The 20,984-nt window shown below is 44.8% G+C and overlaps 1 protein-coding gene across 3 annotated transcripts in view; it reads right to left on the reverse strand.

The window, feature by feature from the left end:
• POF1B (POF1B actin binding protein) overlaps positions 1-20,984 on the reverse strand; it is a 464,150-nt gene that overhangs the window by 319,392 nt on the left and 123,774 nt on the right. For all 3 annotated transcript variants that reach the window (XM_069612934.1, XM_069612932.1, XM_069612933.1), the window contains exon 2: positions 20,657-20,737. In XM_069612934.1, coding sequence (XP_069469035.1) covers positions 20,657-20,734 — 78 coding nt within the window. In that variant the 5' untranslated portion in view covers positions 20,735-20,737. The remainder of the gene's footprint in view (positions 1-20,656; positions 20,738-20,984) is intronic.

Here is a 20,984-nt window from a genome sequence, read left to right on the forward strand (position 1 = left end):
ATTCAATTGTTTCAAGACCTCTCCCAAATGACTCTGTAAAGGAGAAGAGACAAGGAGAAGAGACATGCGTGGGATCCTGCAACATTTGCAAGCTCAAAATATATCATACAGATGGACTTTCCCATTCGGCCTTTTGTTTAGCTGGAAGGGCAGACAGCATTGAGTAACAACAAAGGAGGAGGGAGCCCAAATTTAGCAAATCGATCTGGATAAGCAGCCAGGGCCTAGCAGTATGGCCCGACCTTACGGCCTGTGGGGCCCTCGACATTGGGAATGGACAACAACGCAATGGGCCCGTAGGAAAAGCCAAAAAGACCCTTCCCGGGCTGACCAGTCTTCAGTACCTTGACCAATCAATGATACACCGGGAAAATGATGACATGGCGGAGCAAGGTACATTTTTGCAGAGCATGTATGCCATTATAGAAAGGTTGGGGTTCGGCACAGGCTCAACTTGGAATCCACTAAAGACATTTGGAAGGGGTTTTAGGATTTCCTGCACTTGTCCCTGGTTTAGGATGTAGGTCATCTCTGAGGAACGAGTCCGAGGAGAGAATAGCGAGGGTGGTCTACACCAGAGGAGGGGGGAATTGTTTGATTACATTTGGGGAGGGAGGGAGGGTACTAGTTGGATGTTAGGGGTTACAGTTTGGGGGGTTTGGGGTAGTACACGGGGGTAGGACAGAGGGTCAGAAAGATGCCTCTATCGGTGCATTCTCAGGGCAGCGGTTTTGCAAAACGGTTCCATCTTTCGCTGTTTGACACTTAACATAAGGGGGCTTAATACCCCTGTCAAGAGGAGGAAATTGGAACGACTTCTTAGCACACACCAGCCTGATCTTATTGCCCAAAGGCAAACACATATTAAACGCCAGGATTCGCACGAATTAAGATTAAGGTAGTACCCGATAATTATGCAGGCAAAGGGTAAGACAGCAGGGGTTCTCATTGCTTTTTAGACTGGCACAATGGTGTCCATTGTGAAGGCGAAAGCTGACAAAGAGGGGTGCTTCCTTTATCTTTTAGTGCAGATGGGCCTGTTGAACCTAACATTAGCCTCTCTATATGCCCCAAATTCTGGCCAAGAGGGTTTTCTGAAAGCAGCTCTGTCTAACCTAGAACAGTTTAGTAAGGGTGAGATGATTCTGATGGGAGATATTGCATGGGACCCCCTACGAGACAGGATTCTAACACCAGACATGCCCGACCGCTGCCTTCTTTATCCCTCAAACAGAAATTTGAACAGTTGACACTCAAAGATATCTAGACTACTTTGAAAGGAGACGAAATTGCAGACACGTACTAACCTCATGTTCACAAATCCTTTTTGAGGATCGATTATTATTGGGCCTCGACCAGGCTGATAGGAAGAGTGACACACATTGATACCCACACAATCACAATCTCAGACCATGCCCCACTGACTATCGGCCTCAACTTCCCTAGGGTCAATTCCACATTGTGGAACTGGAGATTCCCAAAAGCGGTACTGTTGAACCAGGTGCTCTGCAATGAAATAGAATGCAAGATAATAGAATACTTTACGGGGAAGTGGGTATAGCTGTAGTTTGGGATGCGTTTAAAGCGGGGGAATTTATAGCGATGCAGGCACATAGGGGGAAGCGTAGGTGTAAAACTGAAGCAGACCTTGAAGTTAAAGTGAAGCATTCCATAAAACAGATGGAGGCGGGCTCTACTCTGTATCTCCAAAGGCAATGCCAAAACACAAAGAGTAGGCTCGATCTAGTACACACGATACAGGCGGAAAAGAGCCTAATATATCTAAAGCAGAGGCTATACATCAAGGCAGATTGACTGTTAGCAAGACAACTAAAACAGAAAACAGTGGCACGAACAACTCAGGGGGTGGAATACGCATTAGGGAAAAGAGTAATGACGACTGAAGAAATTATCATTCAATTCCAAACATTGTACTCTGCCTTATACAAATAAGACTCCCCGGACCAGACATCATAAAATAATTAGCTGCAGGCAAATCAAGTTAAGAACAATCCCCACAGCAGATAGAGCGAGACTAGATAGTGATATCACCCGCGAGGAGATGTTGTTCTTTATAGCGAACCTCCCTATAAATAAATCACCGTGACTGGACAGTTACTTGGCCTCTTTCTATAAAAGATTTAATGCGACCCTAGCCCTTAAACTAACCAAACTCTTAAACTCCTTTGTTGCAGGTGACAAAACAACAGCATCCATGGAAGAGGCCAAAACAATGCTTAGCCCTTAGCCAGGGAAAGATCTAGCTAAAATGTGGATCATAACACCTGATTGCGCTTATGAACAGAGACGCAAAGATTTACACAACAATTCTCGGGAATCGGCTCGAAGGTCTAATGCCCACTCTGATCCACCCTGATCAGACGGGATTCATACAAGATCCACAAACACATGATAACATCCAGAGAATCTGACATCTAATTGAAAAAGTAGCCAAAAAAAGAGGATTCCACAGTACTGGTGTCAGTGGATGCCGAAAAGGCATTTGACAGTGTCAAATGGTCCTTTCTCTTTACCACCCTTCGAGCAATGAGTTTCGGCCCTAAATATAAAGCTAGGGTACAAGCTAATTAAACAATCCCTTTGGCCGGATTGTTTATAAATAGCCAGCTCTCTTCCTTCCTCTCTCTCCCTTCGAAGGGGTACAATGCAAGGTTGCCCCCTCTGCCCTCTTCTTTATGCGATACACATGGAACCACTATTGGCGCAGCTTCGTCAATCGGAGGTAACAAGGGGCATACCATTTGGGAGGGACATCGACAAGCTGATGGCTTATGCAGATGACATGCTCCGCACCATCACCAACCTGCTTGTCTCACTTCCGGCTGCACTCTCTGAATTGGAAAGGTTTGGTATGGTGGCCGGCCTCAAAATTAACATCACAAAATCTGAAATCTTAAACCCGGAAGATTTATCAAAGGCAAAAGAGGCGATACAGCTCCACTGGCTCCCGAAAGACATTTGGGCTTTAGGGGTAAACATGAAGCGTTCACTTGGGGAAGTATACACAGCTAATTTTCTTCCCCTCATAGCGGATAGCCAGAAACAAGTGCAATCTTGGAGCCCTATCGAGCAGCACAGTTGCGAGTGATAAAAGAATGGTTTAGGGAAGACACAAATAAGAGATGGGGACAGATGGAAAAAGCGATAATCGAACCTAGAATGGGAGAAAAGGTGTGGTTGCTTAGATCAGATAGACCACAGAACATACATCGTAACAAGATCACTAAGGTTGTGGAAGATATGTGGGATCAAGATGCCTGACAATATCACTTCACTTCGTTCCCCTCCCATTTCACCCACTATTCGCAAACCCACAGTTCACCCTAGGCGTAGACGCCAGCTCTTTCCCTCAGTGGAAATGGGTGGGATGTATAAGATTCTGCGATTCTGCGATATGTTTGTGGGGCAGGACATCAAATCATTTTCCAAATGCAAAGAAGAGCTGGGTCTCCAGGAGAACCAGCGCTTTCAATACTTTCTGGTTCATCACTGGCTGATGGCCACGTCAAACAAGTCAGCGGCTCTAAGAACACTCACGCTATTTGAGCACTTCCTGATCTCCAACCTGGGGATAAACATTTGATCTCTTAAATATACAAGCTCCTAACTCAGCAGAAGGTCCCCACATATAAGTCAGGCTGGGCAAAAACCCTTGGGTTCATGCCAACGGATGAATCTTGGTCTCGCCTCTGGTCAGATCTCCCCACAATGACTACGTCCATACAGATCAGGGAATTTTGGCTTAAATTAATGTTCCAATGGCACAATACCCCTGAGTGACTGCATAAGACCCCCCATTTATCCCGGACTGCTCTTGGAGGGAGTGTGGGGGGAGAGGGGACTGGTTACATGTTTGGTGGTCATGCCCCAAATTGCTCCTATTCTGGAAAGAGGTGAAGGGGATATGCAGGCAATGTTCACTTTCACAGCGGAGAGACCCATAAGTGAATGTCTCCTGGGAATGGCACAACAAGAAAACAAACTTTGGCCAAAACACAAAAAGAAGGCCTTCTACATTTCCCAGTTGGCGGCCCTACTGGTAGTGGCCCAGAAATGGATGTCTAAGGACCCTCCACATATCAAAGACTGGTACAATAAACTGTGGAACTTTGTATCCCTGGAATGGGTCACCTATACGATCCAAGGGGATCAGGACACTTTTTTGACATACTGGGAGCCGATTTTGAATTTCCTACATGAAGACTATATGGAGCAATACTGTTTGCAGAACATACAAATATTGGGCATACTTTGAACACTAATATGCCAGGCATAACCTTGTACTGGGAGGGGAGACAAAGGGGATGAGAGGTTGAAGGGGAGGGGGAGGTTTCGAAGTACGGAGGTGGTGAAATGTTAAGTTTGTTTCAGTTTTGTTTTTGTATATTTGAAAACCCAGTAAAAAAGTAACGTATGTTCAACGGTTGAAAAAAGGCCCTAAAAAACTGTCCAAACGCATTTAAATTTGACTTTGACGACTGTCTTAGTGTGTGTTTTTTTCCACTGAACACGTAATTTGTCATCGTCTGTTGCTGTAGCTTCAAATTATTCAATGAAACAAATACATGAACTAAATTAAATGTGTGAAATCACCCCCTAGTCTTCTCCTTCAGCCTTTAAGCTCAAACCCACAGCTCCCTGATTTGCACCCCTGCCACACTTACACAATACAACTGACCAGCAATTTTTCTTAAAGTGCCTACTCAAAGCTTTGAAGCAGACTTTGGGCATACAAACAAACTATAAACTCGGACCCTTCTCCATTATGATAAATTGAACAATAACATCACAATTGTATCTAGTGTTTCATGGTGAGCACTGTAATGACCTCTTTACTACGCAATTTAATGTTAATCTATGGTTAAGTTGTCTTGGAATGTGCACCTCTGCCATTTTTGGGAGCCTTATGGCCCGTAGGTTTGACCAAAACAAAAGAGCGGGTGGTTTGTAGTGTAGGAGAAGGTATTGCAGCAAAATATCGAAAAGAAATTCTGAATGCGCCCATAATACCGAATGGGGGTGGGGGAGGGGGTGTCCCCCACCCCCCATCTTCAGTACTATGGGTTCAGGGGCTGCGGGGTTGTCCCCCGCTTCCAATGAATTAGTGCAGCACCAGCAAATGATAAAGTATAGAAAACAAGGACCATGTGACAGAAGGCCCGACCCACTTTAGGGGTAGGAAACCTATGTCGCAGGGAGATGGGCGATTGGAGGTTCAGTCCAGAGTGAGGGTAGGAAGAGGCAAAGGTAAGTAGGGATCAGGGCGTCACAGGTAGGGAGAAAGTGGCACAGTGTGATTATGTGCTCATTGCATGCTGCCGTTTTCTTATTCTGAATTTTCGTATTCGAAATAACGGGGCACGCAGTGATCACACAGATCCTAGAAGAGTCAAGTGGAAAATCTATGGTGTTCAGGAGGGCTACTGGACGTACTAGAGTCCTGGGTGATGATATGTGGTTTGTTGCATTGACATCTGGCTATCTGATTTCTCTAGAGGGGAACACCCAAGATGTATGACATGACAGTACTGGGACACTGGGAGAGCCAATGGGGGGGGGGGGGCTGATCAGGTGCTGTATGTGATAGAGCGAAAAATATAGCACTAGTGCAATGAGCTCTGAGTGGCTGCGGTGAGGTTCCTCTGGTTCGATGATGCTAGTAGGCATGAAGCTGCCATGCGTTTGATGTGGTCTCTGTGTAGTGTGGGTGTGCTGTGTGGTGTGCTAGTAGATTGAAAGGTTAGTCTGCCAGGTGTGAAACGGGTATGTGGTTGGGGCAGGGCTTTAAGTGGGCCTGGGGCTAGCCGGAGCAGAGCCATAACAGTCTCCGAAAATTGTGCGCAAGACAGGGTCTTGCCGGAGGCCCTCACGTCCCCTGGTAAGCCCAGCCGACTAGAGGCAAAGGCCTTTTATCTAAAGCCTGAAGATCGTGTGTACACGCGAGAGAGTCAGGCTTTACAAAAACGCCCCTAGCCTTTTCTTTCTTCGTGGCGCAGAACCACGCCAGGCCTCCCTTTCACTAAAGATGTGGGGGTCATCAAGTTCGCACCCCAGGTGGGAGGGTGATGATCCATTCAAACGGGTGCCTTGCAGGGGGGCAGTACAACAATGAAGCAACAACGCTTACCTGACGTGAATGCGCCCGTAAGCTCATGGCCCTTTGCAAAATCAAGCTGGGGCCGTGGTCAAAAAGGGGCGTTACCTACAAGGCGGCATTCAGGTCAGAGAAATGTTGCCTTTTAATTGCGGCATGACTCCCTGCCAGACCCTGCACCTTTTCGGCCAAGTCCCCATAAGAGCCCCAGCTCGAGTTTGCCTACCACTTAAAGGACTGGGTTTGGGTCACATTTTCAATCGTGTTATTGGAGACTAGTCCATTTGTGTTGTTATTTATAAAGATGAGGTGGTGTTACAGTTCTGGGATCCAATTGGTCTAACAAATGACCTACAGGAAAAAACTGGGACAGCCCTTGAATAACGTGCCTTTACAATAGGCTGGGTGAATTATTAATGAAGTAACCAGGTTATGAAGAGGTGGTGAATTGCGACAAATACCAGGGACGTAGCAAGAACAGACACACACGCTATACAATAAGGCCAAAAGCCTGAGCATGCAGTTTTGTCCATATTTACAGTGGTGAAAAAGAGATTGTGGCATGGTCAGAAATGTGCAGGGATCAGTTAGTGTGGTCTGTATAGGAAGGGTGCGGGGTGCCACTTTGTTGGCTAGCAGGTGGAGTTTGAGTCTTGACTTGATTCCTCTGTTGGGCAATCTTTGAGGTTCGTAGAGAGGTCATTCAAGTGGAGAGAGGCTAGCAGTGATAATGAGTGAAAGTGTGAGGTGGTGCAGATAGAGGTTCATGGTGTGCGAGGGGCTAGTGAGAGATACCGTTAGCAAGATAGCAGGGGCAAGACTGTAGGTAGATGTAGAGGAAGAGAAGGCATATGTATATTCAGTGGCTCTGCATGGATAACCATACACCAAACTGTAGCAATGAGGCTAAGTGGGGAAGGATCTCAGCAGGTTGAAGAGGGTGTTAGTGGCAAAGTTAAGAACTTTGCTTCGAGGAGAGTAGGAGTAGAAGGGCAAAGGGCAGAGCAAGGAGTTGGCTCGAACAGTAGTCCTACTTTCTGAGAACGAGGGAAGAGACAAGGGTTTTGGCTGTAAGGTGGGATCAGATTTTTCCTTATGTTGAGTGGGTTTTGCATGGGCGACACAGAATAGCCTTTATGAATTGCTGGAGTCAAAGAGAACTGTCAAAGTCAACCCCATGGTAGCGAGCCTTGGGTGAGGAGGTCGAGCAGAAAGAGATGGGGTGGGGAGATTGGGGCTGGCCATTGTGGCAGGGTGATGAATAACCTCTGTGCAGGAGGTGTTAAGCTTTAGACAGCACACTGCCACTGCCATCCAGTTCCGAATGGCTGCAAGGCAGCTGGTGAGGCAATCCAGGATAACAGTGGTGAAGGATGGGAAGTAAATCAATATTTGGGTATAATATGTGAAGATGTGGTAGCAAAAGCCAAATAATGGAATGAGTTTGCCTAGAGAGGAGGTTCATAGAGTAAAGAGGAGGGGGCCCAGCACAGTGCCTTTGTGACTCCTGTTGTAAAGCTATTTACGTTTGTATTGTAACTCAAGTTACTTTCACTGTACATATGATATGATTTGATAGGTTATTTATAACACGCTTAATTCACAGAGGTTTCTATTTACATGTTCCATTGTAAATAGGTTACATTGCTTTTAATGTGTAGAATGTAATTGTGTCATGCACATGCAGCAGAATTGGTTTGGCTTGATACTGGTGAAGCCTGGCCGCATAAAGGGCGACTGCAGAGACTCCTGCTGTTTGGCTGTGCTGCGCTGCAGAAGCGCTACTTCCTGCTACTTGTTTCAATATTTAATATTGAACTGCCAATCTCCAACCTACCTACCTTCAACGGCGTGTTTCCCCTCGCGTCCCTTGCACTCTGTGAGGTTGACTGTGTGCGAGCGAGTGAACCGCCGCAACGCGACGAAGCGGGTGGAAAGCCCCGCCCATATTTTGGCTCTGCCCATTCCAGGAAGTGAGGCCACAAAACCAGATCCCAGCAACCCTTGCGGCGTGAAGCCCAGCCGCGTAAAGGGCGACTGCAGAGACTCCTGCTGTTTGGCTGTGCTGCGCTGCAGAAGCGCTACTTCCTGCTACTTGTTTCAATATTTAATATTGAACTGCCAATCTCCAACCTACCTACCTTCAACGGCGTGTATCCCCTCGCGTCCCTTGCACTCTGTGAGGTCGACTGTGTGCGAGCGAGTGAACCGCCGCAACGCGACGAAGCGGGTGGAAAGCCCCGCCCATCTTTTGGCTCCGCCCATTCCAGGAAGTGAGGCCACAAAACCAGATCCGAGCAACCCTTGCGGCGTGAAGCCCAGCCGCGTTAAGGGGCGACTGCAGAGACTCCTGCTGTTTGGCTGTGCTGCGCTGCAGAAGCGCTTCTTCCTGCTACTTGTTTCAATATTTAATATTGAACTGCCAATCTCCAACCTACCTACCTTCAACGGCGTGTTTCCCCTCGCGTCCCTTGCACTCTGTGAGGTCGACTGTGTGCGAGCGAGTGAACCGCCGCAACGCGACGAAGCGGGCGGAAAGCCCCACCCATCTTTTGGCTCTGCCCATTCCAGGAAGTGAGGCCACAAAACCAGATCCCAGCAACCCTTGCGGCGTGAAGCCCGGCCGCGTAAAGGGCGACTGCAGAGACTCCTGCTGTTCGGCTGTGCTGCGCTGCAGAAGCGCTACTTCCTGCTACTTGTTTCAATATTTAATATTGAACTGCCAATCTCCAACCTACCTACCTTCAACGGCGTGTTTCCCCTCGCGTCCCTTGCACTCTGTGAGGTCGACTGGGTGCGAGCGAGTGAACCGCTGCAACGCGACGAAGCGGGTGGAAAGCCCGGCCCATCTTTTGGCTCTGCCCATTCCAGGAAGTGAGGCCACAAAACCAGATCCCAGTAACCCTTGCGGCGTGAAGCCCGGCCGCGTAAAGGGCGACTGCAGAGACTCCTGCTGTTCGGCTGTGCTGCGCTGCAGAAGCGCTACTTCCTGCTACTTGTTTCAATATTTAATATTGAACTGCCAATCTCCAACCTACCTACCTTCAACGGCGTGTTTCCCCTCGCGTCCCTTGCACTCTGTGAGGTCGACTGGGTGCGAGCGAGTGAACCGCTGCAACGCGACGAAGCGGGTGGAAAGCCCGGCCCATCTTTTGGCTCTGCCCATTCCAGGAAGTGAGGCCACAAAACCAGATCCCAGTAACCCTTGCGGCGTGAAGCCCGGCCGCGTAAAGGGCGACTGCAGAGACTCCTGCTGTTTGGCTGTTTTGCTGCTTTTCTGCCGTCTGCCGACCGCAAGGCTTCTAGTGCAACCGCTCGAGAGGGAAAAAAAAAAAAGTGCAACTGAGTACATGACGCGAACCATCGAAGGCCCCCAGACTCGGAGGAAGACGCTCAACTACCGCAGAATGGCAAATCCATGGACTGCCTTAAAAGCTCCCGCGGATGGTGGCGGCAAGGTAAGTAAAAGTGCACTCTGGCCTTCCTCTGCACATCTGCAGGAAATATCGACTACTGAACCGAACACTTGTCCGGCGCTTAAACACTCCATCCAGCGAGCGCCGCCTGATTTATTCAATCCACCTAATACACAAACAAAGGAGTCCATGAAAACGAATAGTGATCTTGGCGACCCGTTCCGCAATCTCAATCCCCCTTTTCCGGGTAGCGAGGTCACCGACACTGAGCTAATTAATGCCGCCAATGTTCCGATCGTGGACCAAGAAACACACTTCAATAAAGCCCAAGAGCAGGAGGAAGGGGCTATGCCAAAAGGCACCTCTGACGAAAATGAAAATCAATCTACACAAATACTGAGCAAAAACGCCCGTGTTGTTCCTATACAATCGTCTCTGCCGGCAAGACATGCAACCACAATCGAGACCCTGTCTTCAAATGCAAAGCCACAAGACACAATCGGAACCAAACCTAGCATTAAAAACAACAAGAAGATAGTACTGGATGCACCCAGAGAACAAGCCGAGAAAACACATAAGGATGTCCAAAAACCGTATAAAGGGCACAACTCGCCCGCAACTCGAAGTAACCTCGCAGGAAATCTAACCTACGGAAACATGGAGACACGAAAAACCATTCAGAGAAAGGAAAGTGAAAACCAAAGCGCATATGCATGCCAAGCCCCCGAAGACTCAAGTGAAAACAACCTGGCCAAATCAAGCAGTACTCCGATGGCCCCAGACCAAAGGCGATTTAGCCCAACATCGAAGCTGGCAAGCAAGGACTCAAGCTCCATTGCAAGAGCTCGCCGCCTTCAACGAATCATCGAATTAAAATTAAAACTAAACCAGTCAGCCTTCGATGATTCAATGTCAGCACCTACAAACGTCAGTACTCCATGCACCAAAAACTCAAACAGTTCAAACCGAATAAATATTGAAAAAGCCCTAAACTCTTCACTTCAAGAAGATCAGTCTGATATGGAACACTCACACCAAACATCTAATGGAACCACCTCTCCGGTGCAACAAGTGATCTTATCTGCTGATACTCTAACTCAATTACACACTAACATTGTAGCTGCCTCCTCAATTGTCTTACTACCCTTCACCAAACTGTACGAATCTTTGAATGGGACAATAAGCGACCAAGGAGCGATGCTTTCAAATCTAACAAACAAAATGGAAAAACGCGAATCTTTCACAAGCTTCATACAAAAACAACTTGAATTACAGGCGGACCTATCTACTCGTTGGCAGGAACGGTTATGCGATTTGGCTGCAAGACATCATTGCCAAAACGACAACCTAACCGAAGGTTTGCTGGATGCATTCAAATGGATGCGTCACCAGTCTGAAGAGGTAGACAAGAAAATCCAAAGGCACGACTCCCTTCCGACGCGAGACAATCCGCCAAAAACGTCCCTTTCACAAAGCGAAAACAAGATCCTAAAGGATCAAGGTCCTAGTTTTGCAACCACGTCCTCAATAGCTGAAAGCTTACGACCACTGGCGCTGCCCCCCCATGACAATCAACCGCTGCCAGCGCCTAGCAAAAAACCTGAGTCTCAAGCAAGGTCGTATCCACACTGTGCTGACAAAACTGATGTCAAGATAACAGAAGCAAACCATCACCAAACCATTGAAGTCACTACAAATGCAAAAATCCTCTTGCAAATTGATGCCGAAAAGTCTTCATCGACAGCAGAGGCACACATGCTACCAGCCTCAACAATTAATCGCGAGAACACGTCATTTACAATGACTTCCAATATCATAAAGAGCTCATTTAACATATTTACTGGGTCATCCAAAACCATTTCCACGACAGAAAAATCTATCAGAACGGCAGGGCAAGGAAACAATCCATTATTCCAAGAAAATAAAAAAAGACAAACAAAGGCAAAACATCCCAATGTGAAAAAATGTATAAGGAATCTTACAACGCCAACAAAACCACGATTGTTCGACCGCACAACGGGAACATCCAAGCAGAAGTCAAATGACGTGCCTGACCAAGATTTAGATAAAGGTCAGGACTATGTACCTAACAAACAATCCACAAAACGTCAGCGTCTCGACTCAGAAGAGCTGAGTAGAGACAGTTCTGTGAACGCCTCGACAATTGATCTATGTGATCTTTCCACATACTCAGCAGAAGGTGATGACCCAGATGAGCCAATAAATATATTCCATCCCAAAGAAAGTTTGAGATCTCGCACGTGGAAACAACATAAAACATTGGCTGGGAAAAAACCAAGCAGGTCTGGCCCACAAAAAGAAGTGACTAGATCGGCCGAGAGACCAATGTTACCACACGTTTCGAAGCTAAATCCAAAATTAACGTCTAATCAAAGAAACTCCAAAACCCGTTACACATCCAGAGTACATTTAGGCAAAAATCAAACCCATAACAACCCATTTTGGAAATTAGAACTTCAAAATATCCAATCTGACGACAATGAGGTCAACTTAAATAGAGCAAATGTCATGAAATTGTTCGCATGCATTCCAGTGCTACGGACAATATCATCAGACGACATAAAAATCGTTGAATACCCAACTGAGTTAACTTCGGACCAAGTACTACTACACATTGGCTCTTCAGCGGTGAAAAACATGCTGTTACGAGCCACAGAAGACCTACTAATTTTTGGTTTCGATCTAACGCTGGAACCCGAACACGAATTGCAACAAAATACCTTGGAGAACAATGCTCGTGAAAAAACGGTAGGATTAGACATCCAACGTGCAAATCTGCGGAAATCTTTAGCGTATCCTGCTGCAAAACACAATGGAAACAAGACACGTGGTTCTCCTGGTCGAATTAGGTCCGGAAACCAATTCCAACAAGGAAATCAGCATTAACAATGATTGAAGAAGAACAACGCGGACCAAATTGTGCTATCCCGGAACACTCGAGGATTCATTCACCTATTCAACAACTTCGAGGTGCCTATGAATAACATCCTCGCCGTATGTCTACAGGAAACTTGGCTACGCGAGCTGCCAATTCAAGACGGCTTTATCACATTCCTAAATCCTGCTGGGAAAAATGCAACTGGCCGTCCGTTTTCTGGGCTAGTCACTTTATTGAAGATCCAAAACTGGCTGACGCCGCTCGAATCCCGAAACCTGAATCCTTTTGTTCAAGGCAAATAACTGCTACAACAACGCAGGTGAAACAATTCCTACTGCTAATAAATGGATACTGGAATCCCGCCAAGATCTCATCAAATAGTTTCATCGACTCAGTGACAACCTTAATTGATGAGGCATCACTGAAATACAACAACCTAACCATCATAGTATGTGGTGATCTAAATTGTAGTTGGTACAAATTCGATAAAACTACAAAAACAAATACGCTGAAAAAACCCGATAAGGTTGAACAGAGAGGAAAGCTTTGGTTTGATGCCCTAGTAATAAGAAACTGTACCATGGTCAATGGGAAAACCAAAGGAGACCAACCATGTAACCCAACATGGCACGGCCCATATAGCCAAAACACACTAGACTATATTTGGGTCTCTAGCCATCTTTTTGACCAAGTGAATTCCCTAAACGTCATACCAATGCCTCAAAGCGACCATGATCTACTCCGCCTATTTCTGGAGACGGACTGGGGAGACGTTCCTGAAAGATTTGACTTACAAGTCACATCGAATGCAGAGGGAAATCACTTGAGGCTCAACCGTTCGCAAATTGGGAAACTCACAACCGACATAACCAAAGAGAACACTGTGAATTACGTTCCCTTGTTGACGGACTGCCAGCCGGAAGTCATAAACTCTAGAGTAATTGGGTACTCAAATAAACACCTGTACAGCAATGTCATCGCAAAAGCAAAAAGGATTATGAGGAAAGACTTGCGGCAGATCAGGAAATTGAAGTTCCCATCAGACAAAATTGCAATTAAAGTAAAAATAAGACGTCGAGAATATCGACACTGGCTAAAAGCACGCTCAGCAATGATAGAACAAAACCGTGCAGAGCTGATGCTTCAATTGCTGATCACAAAAAACACGCGTGATATTTGGGCCATCCTAAACAAAGGAAACACAAAAGCAACACCGACAATCTCAAACCCGATTGATGGCAACAAATGGGTTGAGCACTTCAAGAAAATATATAAACACCCGAATTAAGACATACAAGTTCAAGAAAATGTCTCAGAACTACCGTGGGATATAACTCCTCAAAGCGACGAAATAGAAATAACACTACAGAAGTTAAAAAACTCAAGAGCAGCAGGCCCCGACCAGATCTCAAATATCACGTTGAAGAAAAACAAAGTACATTGGGCCAAGTTCATGGAATCTCTGTTCAGAATAGTGTCGGAAAACAAGAAAATTCCTGAGTCATGGTTAAAGGCGATTGTGGTACCGATCTATAAGAAGGGCGATAGGAACGATCCGATGAACTGTCGTCCAAACGCCCTTTTTGACACAATCGGGAAAGTCTATGGCTCCTTCCTTCGAAAGAAACTTACTTTATGGGCCCTCAAGACAGAAATATACGATGTTCGACAAACAGGCTTCACAGAGGAGGCCGGAGTCGACGTAAACCTACTCTTGTTGAACATCTTAAAACTTGAGGCTCTGCGCACAAAGAGAAAAATCTTCTTTGCTTTTTTAGACCTCAGGCAAGCTTTCGATACGATAAACCACGAGAAACTTTGGTCTAAGCTAAAAAAGTGGGAATGTCCACCAACAATCCTGGAACCACTGAAAGCTCTCCACTCCAACACCTCGATACAGATCAGGTTAAACCAACAAGGTGAGTTGAGCCAACCAGTAATAACTCATAAAGGTGTCAAGCAAGGTTGCCCGTTGGCAGCTGAACTATTTAAGATCTTCATAGCTGACCTACCGGAATGGTTAAACTCAGTACCTTGTTTTTCGCCGAGGATCAAGGACACCCAAATCAAATGCATCATCTATGCAGATGATGTAGTACTAATCGATTACACACAGATCGGCCTACAGCGCCTTTTGACACGACTGAACGAGTACATGAAGTCAAATGAGCTACTGATAAATACAGACAAAACAAAAATCATGAGCATCAGTCACACTCACAAGAACGCAGGAAAAAAATTCATATGGCGAATCGCCAGTGATAAACTCAATATTGTAACATCCATGAGATACTTGGGCGTGATGTTCAACAATTCCATCTGCGAAACAGCATGGGTCAATGACATGACCAGTAGAACTCTCAAACTTGGCTTACAAGGAGCAAAAATCAACCATGACTACGGGAAATTCACTATTGCACCAATATTGACTTTCTATCTACAGAAGGTCATTCCAACCATTGTATTTGGAGCGGAAGCCGGTTGGAACTTGGACTTTCGTTTATGGCAAAGACTAGAATGTACCTTCTGGAAACGTGCCTTGAGGCTTCCCCACTACATCTCGACATTGGCATTGAGATACGAACTTGCACTCAACTCGCTGTACATGACAGTAATTTGGAAATCCCTCTCCACCATTAGGAAAATGTATTGTAGCAAAAAAATACCAGCATATGAAATTTTCAAGATCAGAAACGACGACACCCAAGCTATATGAATCCAAATTTGGAAACAAAAATTTGAAGCCATCATGGATGCCGCAAATATAAGTCGACTCGACCTAATCAATCAACCACAATACGCGAAAAAAAAACTAGAAGAATGGGACTGGATGCAAAACATTGAAAAACGCAGGAAACTAAAAACAGGTCTTCCTTTAGGACTAGGAGAAATCAAATTACACAAGCCACCGAAATACCTACTAGACTGTCCTTCAAGATATCACAGGAACATGTTTCTAAAATTCAGGCTAAATGCCCTAAACAATCGAGAAATGCTCTGGATAAGAAAAAAGAAAGATACCGCAGACAATAAATGTCGATTTTGTGACGCGGGTGTCCCTTAAGCATTTGGTACTTGAATGCATAGGCACAATTACCCAGCGGACCCTGCATTTGAATAGCTTCAAACCTCGGAATCCTGACATGAATGATTGGTGGTCATATGTAAGCGCCGGCCATAACATCAAACTATCATGCAAGGTAATTGACTATCTAGCCATGATTCTCTGCGATACAACTTGTGATAAGAAAAATTAAAAATCTAACCAATAGTGACCCAAACTTATCACCATCACAAAGAATAGACTGTGATTAAAGACTTGAGAGGACCGACGTGATGTGGAAGAGGTTTAATTGTAACAAAAGTTTGATATTGATTTATTGAACTGTAGTTTTCTCTTACAATAAAATAAAAAAATTAAAAAAAAGATACTGGAATTCCAAGTGTTCAGTTAAGATAATCCCTGGAAGGACAGACCGCAGTCCAACTTGAATACTGGAATAAAGTTCTCAGGAAATCGTCAAAAGACTCGGTTTTCATTCCAGTAACTCCTTATAATAAATCCCCTGGAGGAGATACCGGGGTGGAGGTGCTAGAGTGCCAGGAGATGGAGGAACAGCTATTAGGGAGATGGGCAGTCACACATTTAAGTACAGAGTACTTGAATACAAGGTAAGAAAGGGCTGGAGTTGGAACGGGTGACCCACATTATCAAACGCTGCAGAGTGGTTAATTAGGATGTGAATGGAAGAGAGGTGAGAGTAGTGAGCAGTGGTTAGAGAGTTGGATGTATGGTGAGAGGAACTTCACTTTGAAATATTCTATTGTTTGTCTTTTTATAACACATTGCAAGCAGCACAGTTAGAAAATAGAGTGCCGCAGCATGTGGAAAGTCTCCTTTTAACATTAGATGCTCCACAACAATGGCTTAATGGCACGCTTATGTCTGCTTCAAGCCACAAGAAAAGTCAGGCTAAGCAAATAGTCCCTGAAAGACTGATTACTGGCCGTCGGTGGAGCACTTTTTATGATTGCTGCAAAGTGTCCTTTGCCAGAGGGCGGGCAGAGAACCAATAAGGGAGAGCAATTGGCCCCCTCACCCGCCCCGTGGAACGCCTATGCTGGTATTCATACACGATCCAAATGTCGCTCTCCAGTGCAATATCTGGACCCTGTTTCCTGAATGGGGGAAGAAATGGAAAAAGATCCTACTTTTTTAAAATTGCATTCAAGAGCATAAGAAGTGTATATTCAGCCTGGTCTCCTTAAATCTTAAAACCCTTAAACAGCAGTATAGAATAAAAGAAAAAACTTGGCTTAAAGTAAGAGATGAAATCTCTCACTTGGCAGTAAAAACAGCCTTGGCTGTATATAAAAAAGAAATTATGCTAGCCAAATCTTTGGCAATGCAAAATCTTATTGAACAAGCGGATAACCGGCCCAAGGCTCTGTTCTGTGTCATATGGAATTTCTCCATGCCTGAGAATGTGAATTCTCAGCTTTTAGCATCAGTAACCCTGGCCAACAAATGTAATTGTTTCTTCCAAGAGAAAGTCAATACCATTAGAAACAATATGCTGGTTAATCAAGTCAACTCTAATGCTGGTAGAAATATTTCCCATCCCACTCTCTCATCTAGCTGCTGCCCTAGTTTCTCTTTTTTCATGGTTGGGGATGAGGAAATTCTTAAATATCTAGAAGAATTAAAACCTACAAATTTCAAATACGATCCAATCCCCGCGTATCTGGTTAAACAACACGCATTGGCTGTCAGTAAACCTATGGCCTCTTTTATAAATGCCTCATTATCCCAAGGTTGTGTCCCTCTGGATCTGAAAAAATCTTTTCTTACTCCCTTGCTGAAGAAACCGACGTTGGACCATAAAGGTTTGGCCAATTATCCTCCCATAGCAGGCCTCTTATGGCCTACTAAAATCCTGGAAAAAGTGGTGACAAGGCAACTTCAGGCACAAATAGACAAACACAAGATCTTAGACTGTTTTCAGTCGGGATTTAGACCGGCTCATGGAACAGAGACCGCTCTGGTGACGGTCTGGGACGATCTGCTGTGGGCCACCGACAAAGGTACTGTCAGCATGCTTATCATGCTGGACAAGTCTGTGGCCTTCGATACAGTGGATTTTGATATCTTCACCACCAGACTGTCATCAGTGGTATGTGTTTCGGCAGAGGCTATGAGATGGTTTGTGTCCTTTTTCTCTGACCATACCCAACAGGTAAAGATGGGTGATTGCCTCTCTGATACAGTGCTGGCTGAGTGTGGGGTCCCCCAGTGGTCCTCACTCTCGCCTCTACAAATATATATATATATATATATATATTTGAATCCTGTTAAACAATCTGTCGGAAATTGGGTTGTCATACCACTCCTATGCGGATGATACCCAGATTTACGTTAGAATAAATCTACCTATAGAAGCAATAAATACGGTGTTGTTTTGTGCAGCTAAAATTAAGGACTGGATGCTGGAAAATAAACTCCAGCTGAATCCAGCAAAAACAGAGGTCATAGTACTGGTTGCTATAAAGTTGGTATGGGACATGGTGCATACTGCTCTGTGCCCCTCTCTTTTTGGTGCCCCGACAAAGTACGTAGACACTGTGAAAAACCTTGGATGTAGCTGGCAGTCCAGTATGGACTGCACTGCACAGATCGGCCAACCAGTCCTGCTGTTAATTGCAGTAAAGGACCGGCCAACTGTGGTCGGAATATTAATCAACGCTAGGATGGATTACTGCAGTGCCCTCCTTATGGGGGTGCAGAAATTCCACATAAAGAGACTGCAAGTAGCTCAGAATTCTGTTGTTAGGCTGGTTTTTTCATTGAACAGAAGAGCTGCAATGTCTCAATTTAGAAGGCAGATACACTGGTTGCCAGTGTCTCAGAGGATTTTATTAAAGGTGCTCTGCTTAGTGTTCAAGTGCATTCATGGGCTGGCACCGACCTATCTGAGTGCAACAATCCAGCCATACTGCCCTTCGAGACAACTACGTTCTTTAGATCAGCGTCTCCTACAGATCCCAAGGGCCAGAACAAAAACATGAGGCGAGCGAAGATTCTCTGTTTTTGGTCCTCATATATGGAATGTACTTCCCTTGAATCTTCAAACTCTTGAGTATTGGACAATTTTTAGACAAAAATGGAAAACTCATTTGCTCGCATAGTGTAGACTGTACTGTTAGCCTGAATTCCGCAACACTGCCTTGAATTATGGAAATAACACTCTGCGCCTAGATGCATTCATGCTTGGTCCCTCCTGCGTATGCGCGGTACAAATAAAAAAAATCAATCAATCTCCTGGACGTCTATTCCACCTCCTGACTTATTCCTTGTAGTGAACAGAGTAAGAAATGCTATAGCTTCCTATGCTCATATAGGGTCCTCATGTTGATATTGGTCACCTATGAAGGGGACCCTACACCCTTAAAACATTTCTTGCATTTACTGTGACTCTTTTAGTGCATGTGAAAACATAATTTTGGACCTCTACCGCAAATCAAACGCTTACTGGTAGGTTCCTGGTTGATGGAGGCTGAAGGGATTTGCGATCTTTTGGAGCCTTTTTTAAATAAACATCAGGTTGGTGATAACTGGTGAGGTCCACTGTCCAGTCAATTATGAGGATTGCCACAGATAAACAGATTAAAGGACCTTACAATGTATGCTTTTTCCTATGCCGCCCGCTGTTTTTGATATCGTTTTTCCGAAACTGCAAGGTGTGCCCTAAGCAGTCAGTTATGGAAACGTTAGATTAATCACACATGGGGTCACGCATCTTACTGTCAATGTAAATCCGTATTTTCTCCTAACATCCAGAATACCCTAGAAAATAGGCACCTGTCAGCATATTTTCCATTGCCATATTGCTGCAGCAGAAGAGAGGATCCAACTTTCTGGAAATGTAATGCAGAAAATGGCAAAAGTGCCTCGCTTCACCGATAAGGGGGAGGGAGCCTGCAACCCACTGTTAGGCTCCCTGGGGTGTTAAAATGCACACACATATTTTTTCTGTATTTTCCTAAGATCCAGAGGCTATGTGTCACCAAAATGGAAGGTACACCATGAACAGAGTTTCTTCCATTATGTATTAATATGCACACATTTTACCGGCATCTTTGCAGCTAATAACCTCTGCAAAATCCTACCCGTAGTTTTAATTGCCTAATTTTGGAGACTAGGGGGAATCTTAGCCTTGTTATCATCATGGGACTTAAACTTCTTGAAGTGAAAAACTCAACAAAACTGTTCAATTTCGTAAATTATATATTCATATTCCTCTTTATATACCGAGTTCTGAAATGTGTAAACATCTTGGCAGCATATTTGTTAACGAGTTGCTGAAGCTGGAAGAACTGTGTCAGTACCCTATCAGGGGTAATGGGCTCGCCAGAGATGAAAAAAGCTTAAAGGCTGTGACATCTGACTGACAGAAAAGCAGAACACATGCTATTGCCCAAAGGAACCCCTAGCCAGAACGATAGATTATTATATCAGGAAAACTAATTGTGATTGTAAAAGGTTTGTAATAGTTCGGTCGAGATCACGGACACTATGTCCCAGGAGACAAGAGGGACCTTGACACCATATTCATGGATGCTGTAGACATGTAGTGAGCTTGGCACTAGATCCCTGGAGGCAAGAGTGGATTGGGCACTAAATTCCTGGATGCCAGATTAAGAAGGGTGCTGGTGATATAACCCTGAGACTGAGAAGTAAAGAAACGTGCCCAGTGCAATATCCCCAAAACTGTGGGGTCGGGACGCTGCTATTAGGTGTGTGACCTCAGGAAACACGATTATTCCCCAGCTCGAATGGTTTTCCCAGGCCCATGTACTTAACAACAAAATGAACTAATCATGTTTATTAAAAAACAGATGCCCCACACACAAACTAGCAAGAGTAATTTAGGAAACGATAATGATTACAAACAGAAATAAATAATGCAAAAGGGGAATTTGCTCTGCAATTGCATATAATCATAGAACAGAGCCATGAGCAAGCCCTTAGTAGTCTTAAGGGGGGGCTGACTGATCATGTAAGTGATTATGATGATGCAGCTCACATGCAGCAGATACAGTTGCTCTTATTCACTTATATAAACTGAGAACCTAACATGCAATGACTACTACAAGATTCCACAGAGCCAATGACTGTACTGGACTCGGTTCTCCATATGATGTATACACAGCTTCACTTTACCTTACCTGCTCAGGGTTTTGGATTATGTATCTTCGTACTGTGCCGCTTTGTTGGTAAGGCGTTGGCGAGTAAGGAGGAGCCATTTCCTGTGGGAAAAAGATTTGTCTATAAGTAACTATAAATCAATCTTTGCAAACAGAAATAACCATGCTCTGTTGATTCTCCTAAAACATGTGTACTAAAATATTTGAACTATTTTCCTAGTTTACTATTTTGGTTCACATGTTCTTATCCTACAAATCTCTAAGCCTTTTCATGAAATCAACAGGCCATTGCCAATTTCTATGAATTATGTAAGAAAAGTGATGAAGCAGAAAAACATTGGTAGTTGTT

The sequence above is a fragment of the Ambystoma mexicanum genome, chromosome 5p (assembly GCF_040938575.1).
Source record: "Ambystoma mexicanum isolate Mex_15411 chromosome 5p, UKY_AmexF1_1, whole genome shotgun sequence".
Lineage (NCBI taxonomy): Eukaryota > Metazoa > Chordata > Amphibia > Caudata > Ambystomatidae > Ambystoma > Ambystoma mexicanum.